The sequence below is a fragment of the Manduca sexta genome, unplaced genomic scaffold (genome assembly GCF_014839805.1).
Source record: "Manduca sexta isolate Smith_Timp_Sample1 unplaced genomic scaffold, JHU_Msex_v1.0 HiC_scaffold_1476, whole genome shotgun sequence".
Classification (NCBI taxonomy): Eukaryota; Metazoa; Arthropoda; class Insecta; order Lepidoptera; family Sphingidae; genus Manduca; species Manduca sexta.
The window spans coordinates 1-19,921 of NW_023592344.1; the positions used below are offsets into that span (position 1 = coordinate 1).

The 19,921-nt window shown below is 33.7% G+C and overlaps 1 protein-coding gene across 2 annotated transcripts; it reads left to right on the forward strand.

The window, feature by feature from the left end:
* Positions 1–599: 599 nt before the first annotated feature.
* On the forward strand, positions 600–19,178 carry LOC115448966 (the record flags this gene model as incomplete). Of its 2 annotated transcripts, XM_037445304.1 has the most annotated exon segments (11): positions 600–708; positions 3,480–3,504; positions 3,585–3,740; positions 5,637–5,781; positions 6,845–7,071; positions 7,616–8,102; positions 8,658–8,858; positions 16,342–16,455; positions 17,323–17,835; positions 18,018–18,173; positions 18,470–19,178. In XM_037445304.1, coding segments are annotated over 10 exon segments (2,127 nt in total), but the record flags the coding sequence as incomplete, so codon positions are not given.
* Between the last annotated feature and the right edge of the window lie 743 nt (positions 19,179–19,921).

The following is a 19,921-nucleotide window of genomic DNA, read 5'->3' on the forward strand; positions in this document are numbered from 1 at the left end:
TACGAAATTTAGTTTACAAACAAAATAATGGAACTTGAATTTTTATGTATATATTTTTAGTTTTTATGATTTATGTGTTAGGGGCTTTTCACAAACTGCAAGTAAATTTTAATTGTCAGTTATCGTATTAAAGAGCTTATGTATCTAAAGTACTTATTCCATTACAATTTATTTTGGAGCATAGATGACAGTGTGACTTTTGTATTTGGTCGGCTTCTAGTAGAACACACAAGTAGAGTCCTAACATGGGACTGAACCAGTGTTTTTTTCATATTCTTTATAAAACTAAAAACGAAACGAGCATGCAGTTCGCTTGAGTAAGCATCATCTGCCCGTAAACTGCAGTACCCGAACTTTGAATCTTACAAAGAACAAAGGACAGCATGACGGTGCACACATTTTATATATAGACTTATAACTACAGGGAGAAATGTACTTCAAATAAGAAAAAATGCTTCTGAAAAGTTTATTAATGTAAATTAATTTTATTTCAAATCACTTCATATTGTTATACAACCGCATACAGTTTTTACCCTCTCTCTCAAAAGAAATTAGTTACATAATATATAGGTATAAACAATGTTATTAACAACTTCCAGGTGGGTGACCAGCTAGTGAGCGTGAATGGCTTCCGCGTGGACGATGCCGTACATGCAGAGCTGGCGCATTACCTAGCTTCCCAGTCTAGACTGAAGATTAAAGTTAGACGTAAGTAAAATAATGCTTAACAATAAAAAATGTATTCGCCTAGTAAAAATTCACACCAACATTTTAAAAGCTCTAGAGGAAATATGCTACATAAATATAAATTATTTTTTTCTGATTGCGAATTATTTATGAAACTGATGTTACCAAAATGCGCTCAGCGTTACATGAATGCGTTTAAATGTATGTACAAAATTATTTATGCCATGGTGAGTAATTAATCGAAAATGAATCAAGCACATAAACCTTTGATTAGATTGAGATGAACTTGGTCTTAGATAGATCATGACCTGCATTGTCTTTATCGTGGTAATATAACAATATTATTATGACGATCGTTACGATTCACAGCGTAATTTAAGCTGAAATGTGTGACTAATCGGTGCGTTTCTCACACTTTATTCGCATGTTAAATTACACTCGGGTGACGGGTTTATTCACAATATTTGCGCTTACAAGAAGTATGCCCACGGGTATAAGTTAATACTAATATCCATAAATTGATCTTGGTATGTACTACAAATAGAGGTTTACATACAAAGCCCTCAAGTTTCACAAGTATCAAAATGTAGCAATATTCTATCTGATCACCAAGAACTTGAATGGTTACATAACGCAATTCATAATTTATGTTAACTCGTAACTGTCGCTTTCGATCATGTGCCAATGAATAAAATCACTTTAATTAATTCCACATCAAAAGTTATGTCACCTTGATCATAGGAAGATATAAACATTAAGTTATTTGTGCATATATTATAAGCAATATTTATATGTTATACGGACAGGTGAAAGGCTAATTGACTTAAGCGTAATTTTTTATAAGCTTCATACATATTTAAAATCAGAACATTTTTCTATGTTTTTCTAAAGTAGTAAATTTTTTTCGAAATAAGATAAAGTTTTGTCCACATACCAAGGTTTTTTATTCAAAGTGGGTGATAGCATTTCTCATTTAAATAATATACCATATAAAATATGTAATAATATACCTACATATTTTATAATAAAAAAACGAGACAACGCCTTTTAAAAAAAATAAACGGTAAAAGATAGGATTAATGAGAATTATGAAATTTTGTACGTCCTATTTCCGTGGTTTGTAACATTTTTCTAATTGTTTTATTTTCTGTAAAACAGACGCAAGAAAAAGGTTATTTTTATTAATCGTTTATCGAACAGTATACTTTCATCTTTAACTTTTGCACCCCCTAAGAATCGATTCTAAAACCTACGCGTTCTGTGTTTCTCTGAAATTCACTTCATATTTCACTGCCTCGATTTTAGCATCCATAGCAGCAACAAATTTTACCATATTTACTCTAAAGGTATACTAAAATATTGAATAGGTATTTACAACATTTCCGCCAAATTCGTTAAAATGACGAACTAACAACTTACGCATTTAAAACATATTGCAGATTTCAACACTATCTATAATATATTTTATATATCTAGATATATATTTTATATATCTAGATATATATTTATATATCTAGATATATATTTTATATATCTAGATATATATTTATATATCTATTATTTTATATAAGTATCTATTATATTTTTTGTAATACATACATAAGTATTTCATTATTACTTTTCGCTGTGTGTTTAATTTAAGCGATGAATTGATTCAAGGGCTTGGCAGTATAAAATTTACGTGTGCTGCCATGTTTATAGTACCCAACTAGGCATTAGGTAACCAAATTCTAGTCAATGAAAATTTTAATTATGCAATACGAACATTTTAAAACTATAACAGATACGCTACCGCGTGAAGGTGATTTGTATACTCTGTTCTAACTTCACTCCTAGAAATTGGCGAATCCTAACGATCGGTCGCTAAATGCAAATCTCAAAACGAAAAATATAATTATTATGTCGAGCGATTTGTATTTCTATCTATTTTGAATTCTATAGCAATAGCATTGATGGCACCAAATGCAACAATAGCTTTTCTTGACATCGGGTTTTAGAGTAACAGTCATAAATTACTCTACCACCTTCATAGAGCCAGGGCATGACTGTTGTAAACGATATGACCAGCGTGTCCCTATCACTACTACTAGACGTTGTATATTACTATATAGTATTATTACTACTAGTTTTACACGCATTAGAAAACGTAACATTCTCCAAATTGGCCCGATTGAGCAATATCCTCAAAAAATTATCATTCAGTGGAAAGCGACCAATTAATGTGATGTGATGTGACGAATACCTGTATTATTTATGTAAATATTGAAAAACGGCCATCTATTACCTACCAGTGATTCTGATAAAATCTATATGCGTATGTTAATCCATAATCATAATACTATTTTCAAAGATGGCATTAGTTTTAAGTATCAACAATACATACATCACGCTTTCATTCCCACTTTTCATCACATCCATCCATCGTAATCAGACATCCACTTTTTGCCAGGTGTATTTCGTCCCATAATACACGCTAGGCGGCTATTTCAGACTCCGAGCCGATACTGAGCAGTAAAACCCAATATCAATTTTCCCGACACGGGATTTGAACCCCAGGAGCACAGAGCGGCGTTGTACCACACAGACAATACAACTACGCCTCTGAAGCAGTCTTGAGTACCTCGTAATTATGAGTAATTAGATCAAACTTAGATAATTATTCAAAATTAATTTAGTTTTGTGTTAGAATTTATTTTACTATAATTTTCATGTGGGTGCGCAAGATACAAATTGAAAACAACGACGCTGTGGTATTATTATATTGTTTTATTTACTTTACAATTTGTTTACAGATGTGGGAATGCTTCCTATGAAAGAGTGAGTATATCAACGATAAACATTATAAAATATTATCGTAATTCAAAATTAGATAAAATAATATTTTTTTTTCGTTGTAGAAAAGTCCACGAGGTGCTTTCATGGCAATTCGTATCGGAGCGTGGATCTCTGGGCTCAGAAGTATCGTCGTCTCCTACGCTCTGTCATGAGACTGAACGTTTGTCCGATTTACGACTATCCGTCCTGGTGCCGCCAAGAGCTAAATTAGGCTGCGGGTACGTTCATTTATCATGCAATTACGGATGACACACTTACATGTATAAACTTCTTATATTGTTTACGATTCCCTGTTCAATTTTTTTAATTTATTACTGTAACTCAAGGACGAAAGATTACGCTAAAAGTTGCATTTATATTATTGTCGCCATGGTGGTTTTGAGCTAACACTCATGTTGATAACAATCCTACATAGTCGATATTAACGGAGAAAGATAATAACGATGACGTTTACGTTTATATATTTACTTACATTATCTCGTTTGGTTCATTATCACTGGATGTACAGCATGCGAGTATTCGCCGCAAACGGATTAACTTGCAATGAAATTCAATGGTTGGTGTTAACAAGCGTAGTTGCAGGATTTTGCATACGAGTATTATAGGAATTGTTGTATCTTTAGAGATTTTTTTTATTTTACACATTTATTACACAATAACGTAAAGACGGGCTTGATGCCGAAGGCATTCCCTACCAGTCAATCTTTGGGTCATGCAGAAATTAAACAGTATAAGTGGCATAAATGATAATCCTGTACTGATGTAATAACATTTTCTACAAGACATTTGTACTACCAACGTTAAATTTTTAACGAAAAGAAAGTGGCGCTCCCGTGGCATGTTTACTATATGAAAATTTTCACAATCTTCGAATTTATAAGCTTTTAACCACGAGTTTTTAATTACTATGAAACGCTAAATCGTTAGATTATTATTCTAAGGTTTTGCGGAGATGTACTAAACCGAAAAAATTACCTCACCCTCCATAATTATTATTTGTAGCTGATACCATTCCGATAAACTACGCTGTAGCGCTGAACATGCGCAAAGCGTGTTACCATCTCTCCGTGTATCTTTATAACCCGAAGTTTCCTTGTATATTACATAGAATTAATTTATTTCAGTAAGTAATTAGGTTTTAAAATCACTTGGTTTCTGCGTATTACACCTAACAACATTTGAACAATTAGACAAACAAACGAAAAAACATAAAATGTGATTTTTTTACGGTCTGTTATGTAACTTATTCATCGCGTCTTACAGGATCTTTACCACAAATATTTACTGCCTAGATTATGGTAGTTAATATAATAAGCGCCAACGTCCGTACGTAGGACATCTTTACACTTTAAGTTTCGAAAATCTCGGGCACATTCAATCGAGTATGTTTAAACAAAGCAATTAAGACTATCAGAAAACAAAGACAGCAGGAGTTTGTAATAATGTAAGGTTTATCATTTGACTCACTAATTCCTGATAACGCAGTCGTAGTGTATGGACTCAATAAGTAATGACCACACTCTACGTGTTTTTTTTATACGGGATCAGCAAAGTGACCTTACTTCACCTGATGGTAATAACAGTATGGTCCAGATAGAATATTGATTAAAGAAAGATAGTTATAATTTGCCAATTGACACAATTATGCCAGTCTATTTAAAATCGGATATACACAGGCTAATTCTAGTACGCGTCATAATTACGTGAGCTGCTACGGCTGGTTTTACACCTTTATTCCAGGCTTGAGGCTCCCTTGCCATCCCTTATCATAAAGAGTTAAAATCCCTCACGTCACTACAAACCGCGTAGATAAAGATTTCTAGAAAAACAGTCTTTAATGTTTATAATATCATTGTTTTAATATTTTAGGGCATTAAATAACGATTCCAACTATGTCCTCTTAAGAAACCATTATAAATCACTTAGGTTGTTTTTTCCCTAAAAATATTTATAACAAACTGGGTACCTACGCACCTCTAAACCGAGTTTAAGTGCGCATAATAAAATTAATGTGCGTGTATATTAAGAAATACAATATTATTTAAGTTTGAAATTATGATTTTTTGATAATTTTGTATGTTTAATTAACAAATAAATATATATTCTTGTTACAGAATCTGCAAAGGCCCAGAATGGAAACCTGGCATATTTGTTCAATTCGTCCGAGATGGCGGTATAGCTAAAGATGCCGGACTTAGGCCGGGTGACCAAATTTTGTCCTGTAATGGAATAGATTTTTCCAACGTGGCTTTTAATGAGGTAGGCGAACGTTTTCTAAATCTCCTTCTAGTCCATTGAAATGTTTCATTTTTTAGGCCTTACCTTGCGTTTTTTAGAGGACGCAATTTTATTTTTTTGAAGTGTAGGGGTCAGTGTAAAGCTAAAACCAAGTTTGTGGGGTCGCCACCCTTGTCCCACGGCCGCCATCTTGAAAATAGGGGTTGAAATGGTTTTTACGATGTATCTCTTAAACTATTTATGTGACAAAAAAAATGTAAAAACATTTTTTGTTGCAAATTAAATTCTCTACAACTTTGGTCTAGTAACTTTTGTCGTAGAACTATAAATAAAAAAGTTATAAATATTATCAGCTATTCTTACAATAGGAGAGGTTAGAAATAATAATAATAATAGTAGGCAGATGTTCTTTTGTTCCCTAATGGTCCCTTGGGTATTTGGGTATTAATGAGAGTACAAAAAAAGTATTATGAACCTTATAAACACACGTTCTGATGACGTTGCAATGGACATTGCTTAACATTGAATTTCTTAACATTTTCGCTTATAACTTTTTTATTTATAGTTCTACGACAAAAGTTACTAGACCAAAGTTATAGAGAATTTAATTTGCAACAAAAAATGTTTTTACATTTTTTTTGTCAGATAAATAGTTTAAGAGATACATCGTACAAACCATTTCAACCCCTATTTTCAAGATGGCGGCCGTGGGACAAGGGTGGCAACCCCACAAACTTGGTTTTAGCTTTAGACTGACCCCCCCCCACACTTCAAAAAAATAAAATTGCGTCCTCTAAAAAACGCAACCCAAAATGTAACTTTTCAATGGACTATTCAGTGAACATAGTTTTATATTGTCTATACTCTATATCGACCTATCTATTACAAGTCAAACACTTTATTCCTACCTAAATATCTAATCGCTTATTATCTATATATGATAATTCAACATCAATGAAATTTTTAATGGTTTTCCCCCGACTAGTCCATAGAAAAAGACGATAGGTTTATATTTTATAGGTTTTAGTTACATAGTCCTAGATAAGAGGTGTCTATTGATCTTCTTTAACCTATTATTGCCTAGGCTATATCTGCTATGAAGGCTAGTGGACGTCTAGAACTGGTGGTGCGTGAAGGTGCAGGCACTGAGCTTGTGTCACCCGAGAGCTCGGGGTACAACAGCTCGGCCTCATCCGCAGCCGGGGAGAGGAGTCCGGCGCCGGCCGCGCCTCACGTGCCTCTCGCGCCACCTGCAGCGCTGCGCCGCCGACTTGCAAGTGTTGCTGAAGAAGCTGCTGATCGGGCTGACTGGTTAGCTATAGCAATTAATTAAATAAAATATTACAGACAATAAGTATCTTAAATAATAATATTTTATCGCGTTGCTTTAGGTAAACCATTGTAAGCTTATTTAGTACTGCCTGCAACGTTAAAACTTTAGCTTGATAAATATAATAATAATACGAATAAATAAGTATTATAAACAATAGTACATATTCGAATTCCATCAGATGTCTACGTAATTGAAATCTTTAACCTCGATCTAGGCTCCAGTTATGATCAAATGTTGTTTTGATGTTGAATCACAGAATCACGTAAAATAAAAGTTAAATTTTTATCAAGATATAGTATGATCATTTCAATTTTATATATTTATTAAACTGTACTGAACAGTCAATGGTACTGTGCAATTGTACACGTAGTTATTTCTAGTTGTAGGTATCTATTATTGACTGAAGCCCAGCTAGTGACGAGTCGTTCTCTTTTTTACCAATCAAGGCTACAATTTATCCACAACAAATAAAAATCTACGGTCGATAGTCGACTGTTTCAAAATTCATAAGTTTTATTACAGGTTGACTTTGAACAGACTTAAACGACGCACGTGGGACAGTTTAGACTTTGATTGGAAGAATAGTGACATACACAACTTCGACGCTCCTTCAGATATAGAACCTGATTATGACAGCCCCAGTATACCAAACAACCCACACACATTCGAAAATAAAACTAATTCGAGAAATAATAAAGAATACGTCACGAGTCCATCGAACAAAACCATCATTAATTTAACAGAAGACGGCGCCACTATACAATGTAGCTACAACAATCAATCGCCTAGAAAAAATACGTATTCTACAAACAATACCAATAGGAACAACGACAAAAAGACAATAGTAGTAGAAGTACATCACACGAGTACAGCCATATGTGGAAAATCGAGTTGCAATAATTACAATATGCTGCCCATGAAGAATGACTTAAACTCCGATTCTACAAGTGTCTCTAGTTCAAATACATTATCAAGTGCCATTGCTGAAGAAATACAACGAAGGAAGCAGGTAAGGATGCGCTTTAATTTATCTTAATGATAATGATGTCTTCCTAGACGATTTTGGCCACGGCAACTATAATAAAAATGACTGAGAATCCAATAGTCGTGCTTCTGTCCTTTGGTGGTCTCTTACGTGACTTATATAGCTAATTTTATTTATAAAAGTATGAGCGCAATTTGGGCGCGACAATATCCTGCCGAAGTAATTATAATTAATGGCCACAGATGGACGGACCTTCACTTGCTCTCTTTTCTTATTAATTTCCATCTGTAGTTGTATGTGACGTTGTATAAGTTATGATTGTAACATCATACCAACTTAGTATACATATTTTAGTTTCATTCACGTATTACAACAATTTTATGAAGTCACACTAAGTTGTTATTACATAATTGTAAAATTGTATAAGTTTCAACGCATTTACTCACACAGAAGATAATATTAATTCTTTTATCTTTGTTTTTCTGATATCTGCATTATAAACTCAGTAATGCAATATTATAATGATTTTAATAATATCACTAAACATAGTAATTGAGCATTCTATTTTGTATTCACCAGAACAAGAAAAACACTCCTCCAGAAAATAACCCGCCGTTAAATCCAGTAAAGAAAAATGTACCAAAAACAGTAGATAATGACAAAAAGAAACAACACGATGCTCTTATGGATGAATTCAAAAAGGTCCACAGAAAAATGTTTTCTGGCGTTGAAAACGAGACCACGACAATCCAAGAGAATAAAGATGGCGCGGAGACTTTGGTGCGTACAAATCTAATCCTATTTGTTCTTCTCATAATATACCCAAACATCTTTGATAAAGTATATAGGATAAAGTAATAAAGAATTTGAAGTATGGTAAAGTAATTTTAATAGGCTATCATATTTTCTAAATATTGGAACCTTTGTTCGCAGTTACTTTCATGTAAAGTTTTATATTATACAGGCTTTAGATACAGGTACATCAAGACTTACGTAATAGCTAATAAATCCTGAGATCTGCAATAATAACCATCAATGTTTTTGGAATTATGCATAACTAGAAAAATTATTAGCGTTAAGTAATAAAATGGACTCGACTCAATGCATGTTTATACAGCGTTATCTTGGCATTGTATTACTTAATGAAATCACTTATTTATCTTTTTGGAAATAACCCTTTTCTACTGTTTCTGAAAACATAGGTGTAAAGTAAAAAAATGTAAGTTTGAAACAAAATAATTATCTATATAAAGTAATTTACTACCACTGCTCTAAGAGAATAGGTCGCAACAACATTAAGTACATTTTCAGTCAGAAATACACTCACGCAAACGCTATATTCATATTAAACTAAAAATTTAAAAAAATAATAATAATCCAAATTAGGATCTTTATGAAAACGTTCGGTATTCATGGGTGAATTTCGGCACAATGTTTGCACAGGTAAAGACGAGTACATGTTTTCGTTTATTAATTAAATGTTAGTTATCAATTTGTGTACCAATATTTGTTATAAACCACGCAATGATGTACCTTTTTTAATGTTTAATGCGGGTTCTTGATGACCTTTTATTCCAAAAAAATATTTAATCGCAGGTAAAGCGGCGAATAAAACCAGTATCTATTCATATAAATCCAACAAAATGCTTGGAATAGTTTTGCTTTTTTCCTCAGCGTTACATAACTTTGGAGTCTGAGACGATTACCGACTTACAAAATTAATACGGTCACTTCGACACGAAACGTTACCACATGCTTACATAAATTCAAAAGAGCGTATTGGAGCGTTACTTCTGTTGTGCAGTAATTGTTAGTAATAAATACAACAGTATGAGTCAAAAGATTAATTTAGCCAAAAATATTTTTATTCTCGCGGCGGCAGGAAACATTTTTTTTAAGCTCACTACAAATACAAAATATAAATGCGGTAAACTATATCTAATGGCGACGTCAAAAGAAAATCAGGAGGTTCCGCTATTTTATACGTAGCTCGTCCCCTAGTCTTCCGAGTTTTTTTTTTGTGTATCGGACCCCGCAGTCAACGCCGGGGAAACCTGCGAATGGAATACTAGAATTCCCCGACTAAACGACTGCAGGGCCCTGGAGGAAAGTTGGGAGAAGTTATCTGGGGAAGGGAAGTGTGGGGTGGAGAAGCCTCTTAGGATAAGAGGAAGGGAGAAAGCCAGGCAATGTTCACGAGCCCTCATAGGCCTCAATGAGAATTGCCCACCATGAGGTATACACACTTGACTGTGTGCCTAGGATCGCGACAAGTGTTTCCGCGTGTGTGGGCGTAGGGGAGATAAGCCCAAAACGGGTAAGCTAAGGATAGAAGAAAATAAAAGCAGGTTCTTAATATATTTCGAACTTTTATTTGAATTATCACAGTTCCATACTTAATTAACTTTAAAAAACAAGTCTCAAATTTAACAAAATATCTTCATTTTAAAGAAAAATATCATAATTTAAAAGTTTAACAAAACCCGTTTTGCCCTAGAGGGGTGCCTAAAACGGGTAAGGCTTTTGGGCAAAACGGGTAGTAGTATAAATAATGATTTAAAATCTACTTATGCCTCTAATCACAACATTAAATAACAGGTTTGCCTTCATAATAATTATCAGTCTTTTCGAATCAGACTAAGTCATAATTTATATTACTTAAACTATTATTGACACATGTCACAATAGTACGGATGTCTGTCTGAGTATAAAGTGCAAGCTTCATGAGCCCACATTTCACATTCTTTACATTTAATCCAGTCCTCTGTTGGTGGATCTTCAAAATTTGACTACTGATTACTAAGTTGGTACTCGTTCAAAACACTTTTGTTTAATTTAGGTCCCGTTTTTAATATTTTCATCTTTATTTTCTTAAATTTTGAAGGCTTAATATTTTTATAATTTTATTTACTGCATCTGTGGTCATATTCTTGTGTTTATTTGATTCTTTCTCTCTCTGTTGTTCCTTAATAGGGGTGCTTGTGAAGATTTTAGCTTTTTATATATTATCTTCTTTCTTTCTTCTTAAGAATCTTTTAACTTGAGATCTGTTAAAGCCTCTCGTACGCGCAATCGATGTTGGTTCTGGCTTGCGGAGGGTGATCTCAGAATGTCGTGCCTTGAAGCCCAGTACCAGTCTTCGCCTGCTGCGTTTGCCTTAAATGGATGCTTTATTTTGTTTTTTTTTCGGCATATTGATAAATTAATTCCAAAAATTCTTTTTTCGTCGGTCCAAAAAATAAATTATCCATTTGTAGAATATATTCGACCAACTCTAACTCTTGATCCGCGGTGAAAACTGGTACAAATTTTCCAAGGATTTTCCTTGTTGATCCCTTTTTTATGTGTAACTGCAGTGTTGACAAATTGATACCATATTTTTTAGCAGCTGCATTGACAGATGTTTTTTTTAGATTCTTCCATTGCAAGTTCCATTATTTTCTCGTTCCCTGATGCGTTGGTAGTTTTTCTCTTGTACTTATTAACCAACTACAAAATAAGGACAAATAATATTATTCAAAAGTTATATTTCAAAAATCTATCAGGGCAAATCGGGTACCCGTTTTACCCATACCCGATTTGCCCAAAGGCATCATTTCATTTCGTACATTGATAACCACAAAACCAAAGCAAAGGGTTAGAAATTTCTTCACTGATATAAAGCTACAAATACAACAAAATAATATAACCAATCTAGTAATTACGTCCAACAAACCAAAATCGACTAATCAGAAATGGAAATTCATTAATATTTTTATCAAAAACAGCAAAAATCTTTGATTACAAATTACCTTGTAGCCGCGTGGTCCGTGCGTACAAAGAGACTGCCTGTGATTGAACGATACCTGCGCTCTCCTTCTGCGTGCACAATTTGAAACTAATGCGAAAGACGCGAAATTTAAAACACTTACCCGTTTTGGGCGGGCTACCCGTTTTGGGCTTATCTCCCCTACATTCGGCGTGGGGACCGAGCACAAGAATTGCCACGGGGGTAGAAAAGACTTTTAAGATTAGGTTAGACAGTTTAATCATTATAATGTTTGAAGTATCTTCTGTAGAGCTTCATTTTAATCTGGAGAATAGGCGGAATAGGCGTTTCGTTAGTGTAAATTGAAATTTTTAAATGATCTAGTAATTTCGTATAAAAGAAAAGGGAGAGGTGGATATTTTATAAGCAGCTATGTGTGGAAGTTCGGATGACAACCTTCAAACTGCAAAAATACTTTATTTTTTATGAAACAGAAATATTAAGGGGCGTTCGGATTGCCCACATACAGTGCACACTCCAGACTATAAGTACAATAAGGGTGCGTACAGAGATGGACTATAATAGACGATGTTTTGGTAAAGCAAACTACACAATATACTCAAAGAAACGTATTCGATTACATCTTTCCATTTCCTCTAATTTGTAACATGTGACGTACTACAAGGGAAAAAAACATTTTCTAACTCGGGATTTCCCCGCATTAGCTCCGTGTGATTAGAAAAAAACAAGTAATGAACTAAAATCATAATTTCCACCCATCAAAATATGTCCGGCTAACGATACGCAAATATTCAAAATCGCCGTCGTTATGCGCTATAAGCATATTTTATATTAATATGAGTTTGACGTGCATATAATATTATGTCCGACGTGGTGCAGGAAAAAAATCAACTCTCTGGCTCCAAAATATTTATAAGCTACTTCACTTATTAATAACTACTACAGGTCTTATGCAAAGAAAGGTATTTACTAAAAGGAAGAAACTTACACATAGTATGTTATAATAATGTATTTTATGTTTCTCACTTATCCAGTATGGTTTTTGTCTTTTTATAATAAGTTTCTCCTCTAGTAAAACATGTTTCACACAGAAACATTTTGAATTGGTAACTCTTTAGACAAGTTCGAAGTATATTTAATATTAAACACTTGATAACTTTTTCTTTTTTTCTTAAGAACATTACAACTTATTATTAAAGTTATGGACCTATACATACAAGGACTAATTCGGAAACAAATAACCGCGAGATATTTTTATCACTAATTCGTTAAACGTGTGGAAAGATATACTTACATACTTCACATTGCAATCTAACTATTAATACAACAATTACTTTTCGCTTTGATTTATAGATACAAATATGAACTACAACTAGTTATGAGTAAAGACTAAAGAGTGTCTAGGTATCAACATTGAACACGTACTTAGATACATAATATTATATGTATTTGCGTTTGTGTCGGTCGACTGTTTTACATAGTATAGCAAGCAGTGTACACCATTAAACATATAGCGACATTGCTCGATATCGGTTTTGCTTTGCACTGATAACAGCAATGAGTATCAGCGGGCGCCGCGGTGCACACCATTAGCCATACCACCTTGCTCGATCGCTGTCCGTGCTCAGTCGTTCGGTCTCGTCGCGCGCCGTCGACCGCACGCTTCGCCAGGCCTCGTCGCGATAACTTGGCTCAGTTATTATTGCGATTTTTCATGCCTTAGGAAAATTACTTTCGACCTTGACGTAACATTATTTTCGAAAATCCATTAAATCTGCTCTTATTTTTAGTTGTAAAAAGTTATTACGTGTACAAATAAATAGTTTTTACAATTAGTAGTGCGATGCGGTTGATGTGCTGTTTTGTTTAATTTTTTCTATGCTAAGTTCTGCCGATCGCCTCTACAATGAACAAGGTCAACAATAAAACTAAACCTTTAGTCATCATCCAATGTTACGAAGTAAGTAAAACATAATGTGTTCTTCTTTATTCTGACTATTACATCTTTCCTCTAGTTAATGATCATTTTCAAAAGGTGCCTAATTTCCGACTTCTAAAATTCTTAAATTAATATGTAACTACCTGTATCAAGTTATTAATGTGTTCGTAATTTTCTCATATAATACCTGTGTATGTACCAATTATAAGCACCTACCTATAAGAGTTATCTGTCAATCCAGGTACATGCGTCTGATAAAATCTTGTTTAGATTATTGGTAGGAAGGTAAATAGCAAATAAAATCGATATATATCGTACCGAACATTAGTCGCGCTTATGTAACTTATAAAAAATGTTATTTATATTGAGTAATAACCATATTTTTCAGCCGAACAATCATGAAGTTCTTCGCGCTTCTATATTAATTATACCTGCATCGGCAAACCCTTAACTTCTTATTAAACCAATTAAGTATCTTTGTACATTAATGCTACCAGGTAAAATAATGTGATAAGACACGTGATTTAAGCAAAGAGTAAATAATTATATGACGTCATATCTTAAGATTACTGACTCTTTCTAATCCAAAAGACAATGATTGACCGCTATTGTTGTTTATAGTAATAAAGGTGCGGCCAAATAGTTGTATGACACCAGTGTGACATAGTCTGCGATAACAGCTCGTATCTAAATCCATTAAAGACCTGCGAAGGTGTGTGATGCATGCACTTACGTAGACGTAGATAATATATTGTTTATGTATATATGAGCAATACTGTAACGATAATATACATCACATTTGGTTATTGTAGGGGTTTGTGGCAAATGTTACTTAACAGCCAATGTTATCGACACGATTTTTCAGCTATAAATTTATACATCGCCTATCTCTATGGGCGTATATCGTATCGTTGACGGAAAGCGCAACAGTCTGCTATTCAAATCCACGAAACATTAATGGTTATTATTTTTATAGGTATGTTAGTTTTTAATCGTTTTCCTTGATGTGTGTCATTCAATCATTATTAAATATACGTACATGTCTATTTTCGTTCACAGTAGAGTATGAGTGGATGGTAACCCTCGTCTTTATATTCTAACTGGCTTCATATATGACTTAGATAATACGTGCGGATTTCCGCGGGTCGTTGGTCCACTTGCTAGGGGAAGTCCTACATTACTTTCGCCCTGAAAAGGATGTAATTGTTCTATTTAAATAAACTTCGTTGGTTAGGTTGTTCTTCAGCATGGTCGCTTAATTTTTAGGGGTTGCGAGCGTCTAAAGCGCTCACCCAAAAATCCGGTGTGTTTGTATTAGCCAGCTCTTGCTAGGCATACGTAAGATAGTTTCATGTTAAAATATATACATATGTTAGATAATCATTTATTAATAACTGTCTTATGGATCCTGCTCTACAGAGGAAAAGATTTAGACTCTCCTCACCTAGATCATTTCAGAACATTAAGAGCAAAATAATTGTTATTCCAATACCAGTTCTCGGGCCTAATAATCCATCTGGTCAAATCTTCTGGACAAGTAAATAGCATATGGTGCATAAAATAAGTATTAATATAATTAGTCATTGCTAACGTCACGCCGGCAAGGCCCCAGTACTAGAGCAAGAGAGGTAGAGCAAGAGGAATGTTTGCTCTCGGCTCTAGGTGAAAACGGGCGCCAAAATGTCGACCAATAATAATAATAATAATAATATCAGCCCTGTATTATATACTTGCCCACTGCTGAGCACGGGCCTCCTCTACTACTGAGAGGGATTAGGCCTTAGTCCACCACGCTGGCCTAGTGCGGATTGGTAGACTTCACACATCTTCGAAATTCCTATAGAGAACTTCTCAGATGTGCAGGTTTCCTCACGATGTTTTCCTTCACCGTTAAAGCGAACGATAAATTCATAAAGAATACACACATGATTTTTAGAAAAGTCAGAGGTGTGTGCCCTTGGGATTTGAACCTGCGGACATTCGTCTCGGCAGTCCGTTCCACACCCAACTAGGCTATCGCCGCTTCTAGAAATATTTTTAAATTTAGAAATATTTTTATAATTTTTTTATAAAATTGCCTGGCACTCCTGATACGGAATATTCATGTATTTTACAATATTCGTATTTTCTGCATATTCACCGACATACCGATTTCGACTTTCAAAGTGGCTACCATACGTTTAGTATTATAATTATGTAGGTACCTAGAACATTAAATAAATCAGTTGTAACATAATTCCGCTAACGGACCACCGTCTTTCATTAGATAAAAGCAAGAGTTAATGTATTCTAAAAAATAATACAAATAAATACAAGGACATAATTAAATGCGTTAACTTTGTAAATAGACCCAGTACTTTTTATTTTTGAAATACTTACTTAATATGTAGGTATGGTAACTAGTCATGTTTTTATAATCCATTGTATACAGTATTTTGTTAATGTACACGCTATTTTTCAGGCTGATGTGTAAATTTTAGGTATGCAGGCACAATCTCATGCTTATGCAAATGTCTTATGCTTACTGTAACTAAATATTCATATTTATATAACAGGAACGTCAAAATTCGAATATGAAAAAGCCAGAGAACACACATACAGATACTATTAGCAAGAATCATCCTCAGACGAAGAGGGAAGCGACGGACAACCCACCACCTCCACCACCGGTAGTATCTAAATTTCAAGTGTTTACATTCTCTTATTAGAAATTTATTAATTAGAGATTAGGATATAGCTGACTTCTGATTATGTATAAATTGATTTAACAGTTTCTAAAAAAAATATAGGTACTACAGAGAGCTTAAAAATGTTCCACCGCGTATGGCCCACAAGCATGTTTGCAGTTTTTTACTTTTATAAAAGATAATTTGTCAGATTGTTAAGTATTACATGATTACTCATGAATTATTATGACGTCATAAACGACTTAACGCAAAAGCCTACACCACGATTTATTCGAAGTTGTATCCTCAATCGTACCAGTTAAATAACATAGTAACTTCGCCGTGAATATCTAACTATAGTAGCTTTGATCGTAACATTTTTTTTTATCGAAGGTTGATTTCATCAATAATATAGTCTACCTACTTTTTTGAACTAAGGGGCCGTAAAGTATTACGTAAGCACTAAATGGGAGTGAGGGATTCTATGGTTTGCTTATTTTCGATGATTTGGGGAATAGGCGATCTGAACAGTGTTTATGTCGGCAATATTTATTTGATTATGTTTGATAAATAAATAAAAAAAGGAATTTAAACAGATGTTGTTAACATTATACCTACCTATGGTGACGTAAGCATGGGAACTTTGCTTACTTGTCAGCAATACGGGTAACCTCAGGATAAAAATTATTAAAATTCTCTCTTACATATTACGTACTTAAACGGCCCCTAATATCGTATAATATAATAAGTAGGTACTAATCTAAAGAAATATAAAAATAAATGCAATTTTCCGTTTTATTTGCCAACTTGTTTTGTCAGCTGATTTTGAAAATATCAGTTGGGTTAGTAATATCTATGATTTTTTTCCAGATGCCCACTACAAATTCTCAACAAAATGGTATTAAGAAAATAAATGATTCAGAACATCACCAACATATCTCGAAACTTCTTGATGATCTCAAAGCACCCAATTGTAGAAAAAACGGGACGTTGATGCGAACTCCCACACCTGATTATCACGACAAATCTAATACAGTTCAGCTAAGAAAAGTTAAAGACGAAAAAGCTGAACTAGAATCATTAGAATCGTATAAATTAAAAAATCCCTTAGGCGTGCAACCAAAACCACCTTCGAATTATTTCGTTAAAGCACCCAATGGCACTGCTACTATGAAAAAACACGCTAGACCGGTATCAGTAACTATTGGCGAATATGTTCACAATGGAAACAGCAAACGAGAACCTACGAAACTTGACTTCTTAATTGGGGATAGAGTCGACGGCTTCAACGAAGCTAATGATGTGCCGATAACTAATAGACTACAGTCGGAATTGGCTTTAACGCTTTCTAGGTCCAATTTACGAAAGAAGACTGAAGCTTTGGTAAGTGTTTAATTTTATAAAACAAAAATTAGGCTAATCTACATAATAATGCCATTCGCCTCGATACTTATATCGAGTAGTCGTAGGGACGACAGTGTGAATGTTACCCTAAAAGTATAGCATAAATTACCGAATAAAAGATTATAATGTCAACTCAATTTACTCCATTATGCATATTACAGGAAATAGATATTTGTGCGCTTGAGAAAGAAGACAATGAATCCTCTCTAGACAAAAACTTCAAAGCAAGATATGGAAATAACCTGTTGCCATTGCCACCTTCAATTTCAATACCTAAAGTCATTCCTAAAATACAAAATTCATCAAAGTGAATACTAGTAATGTACCTGACATTGTTTGTAGTATTTATCAACGCGTTATTAATCATTACTATCATAATAAACACAACATCACAGTCAAAATGCATGTAAAAACACATAACACGTCTAAAACTACTGGTAAGGGATTTCTGACCAATTCGGTGACGTTGCAATTTTCTCATGTGGAACCTAACAAATGACTTAAACTACAATTATCAGACTTTCAATATTTGGTGTGGAGGTTTTTTTGAGAAGAACACTTATTTATATTATACGTGTTGGCATACTTAGTTAACTTATAGTTTTGTTCACAGGCAGATGCCAGTCGATAAAGAATTCAAGGAAATCTTTCTGCGATCTACTAAAACTGTATAATGTTAAATGCGAAATTTCTGTGAGGATATCGAAATACCATGTTCTCGGCATTGAATAGTCATATCAATTATAGCATAAATAATATCTTCTTATCATCGAGATTCTTCAGAAATGTTTATGCAAAAATCACAATTAAGTTTTATAAATAAGTAACCTTGATATGAAAATAATAAATGTTAATAACCAAAGTTAGATAAATTTATAACTATAAAACGTGTGATGGATGTAATTGCTTATAATGCGCAAGGTGGAACAGGCAAGATTAAAAAAGTTTCGCTGGATTATTCTTTATAAGTCTCTTCGCGGCTGATATAGATATAAATAATGAAGCTTTAGACCTAGGAAACAATAAAAACAAAACAGCAGAAAATATGTAAATTCAAGAAAGGGGTGGGTGCAATAGAAAAACTACCTAGAAAAGATGATAAAATATATGAAATACGTACGGATTATATTCAGTCAGACAAATCCATACTGTTCCACCTTGCAAATTATATAATATAGTAGATTATAGTGTATTGTGTCGTTCGTGAAAAAATATGAAATTTAATTTTCTTGCATTCAAATATATCAAGTGTAAATATACATACAGATATTTATAAAATAACTAAGGACTAAGGTAATAAAGTGCTGGTGTGTATGCGTGCATTTTGAGTTTTATTTTTACACATTTTATACATTTATGGATACCAGTCGATATCGACCAACGAAGGTGGAAACAGGATCGGCAAATAGTAGGATATCATCAGATCAATTCCGGAGATTAGCACGCGCAAATACAATCTTACTCCCATTACCATTTTAGTTTGCCTTTCTAATAACTAGTATAGCTATTCAGTATAGGTAGGTATATTAAGGTGGTAGCTCAAGGTCCATTTTCATACATTTTGTTTCGGCTTTAATCTGGGTAACTAAACAAGTATTGGCAAGTAAAGAATTTAAATTCACGTCTAGTTAGTGATTAGTTCTCGCAGTTGAAAGAAAAATGTAAAAATAATTAATAATCATGGATATTTCTGCCTTTAAAATTTCGTCATATTAAATTTTAAAGGCCGAAATATCCATGATTATTAATTATTTTACATTTTTCTTCAACTGCGAGAACTAATCACTAACTAGACGTGAATTAAAATTTAATACCTTAATAATATTTTTATCATTAATCTCATACATATCTGTACTTACAACCCACAAAGTAGATACCAGAGAAATTATCATTAAATATTTCAGCTTGGCGCAGGGTGCTGACCGCTTACAAGAAATCGTCGTTGGAGGCCTATAATGTTCATTGTTTGATAGTGGACGTGGCAGTGCCAACAGCAAAACGGAACGCTATCCGTATTTGTAGAAGTTATATTAAACATAGAAAACAAAATAAACGTCATATTGTT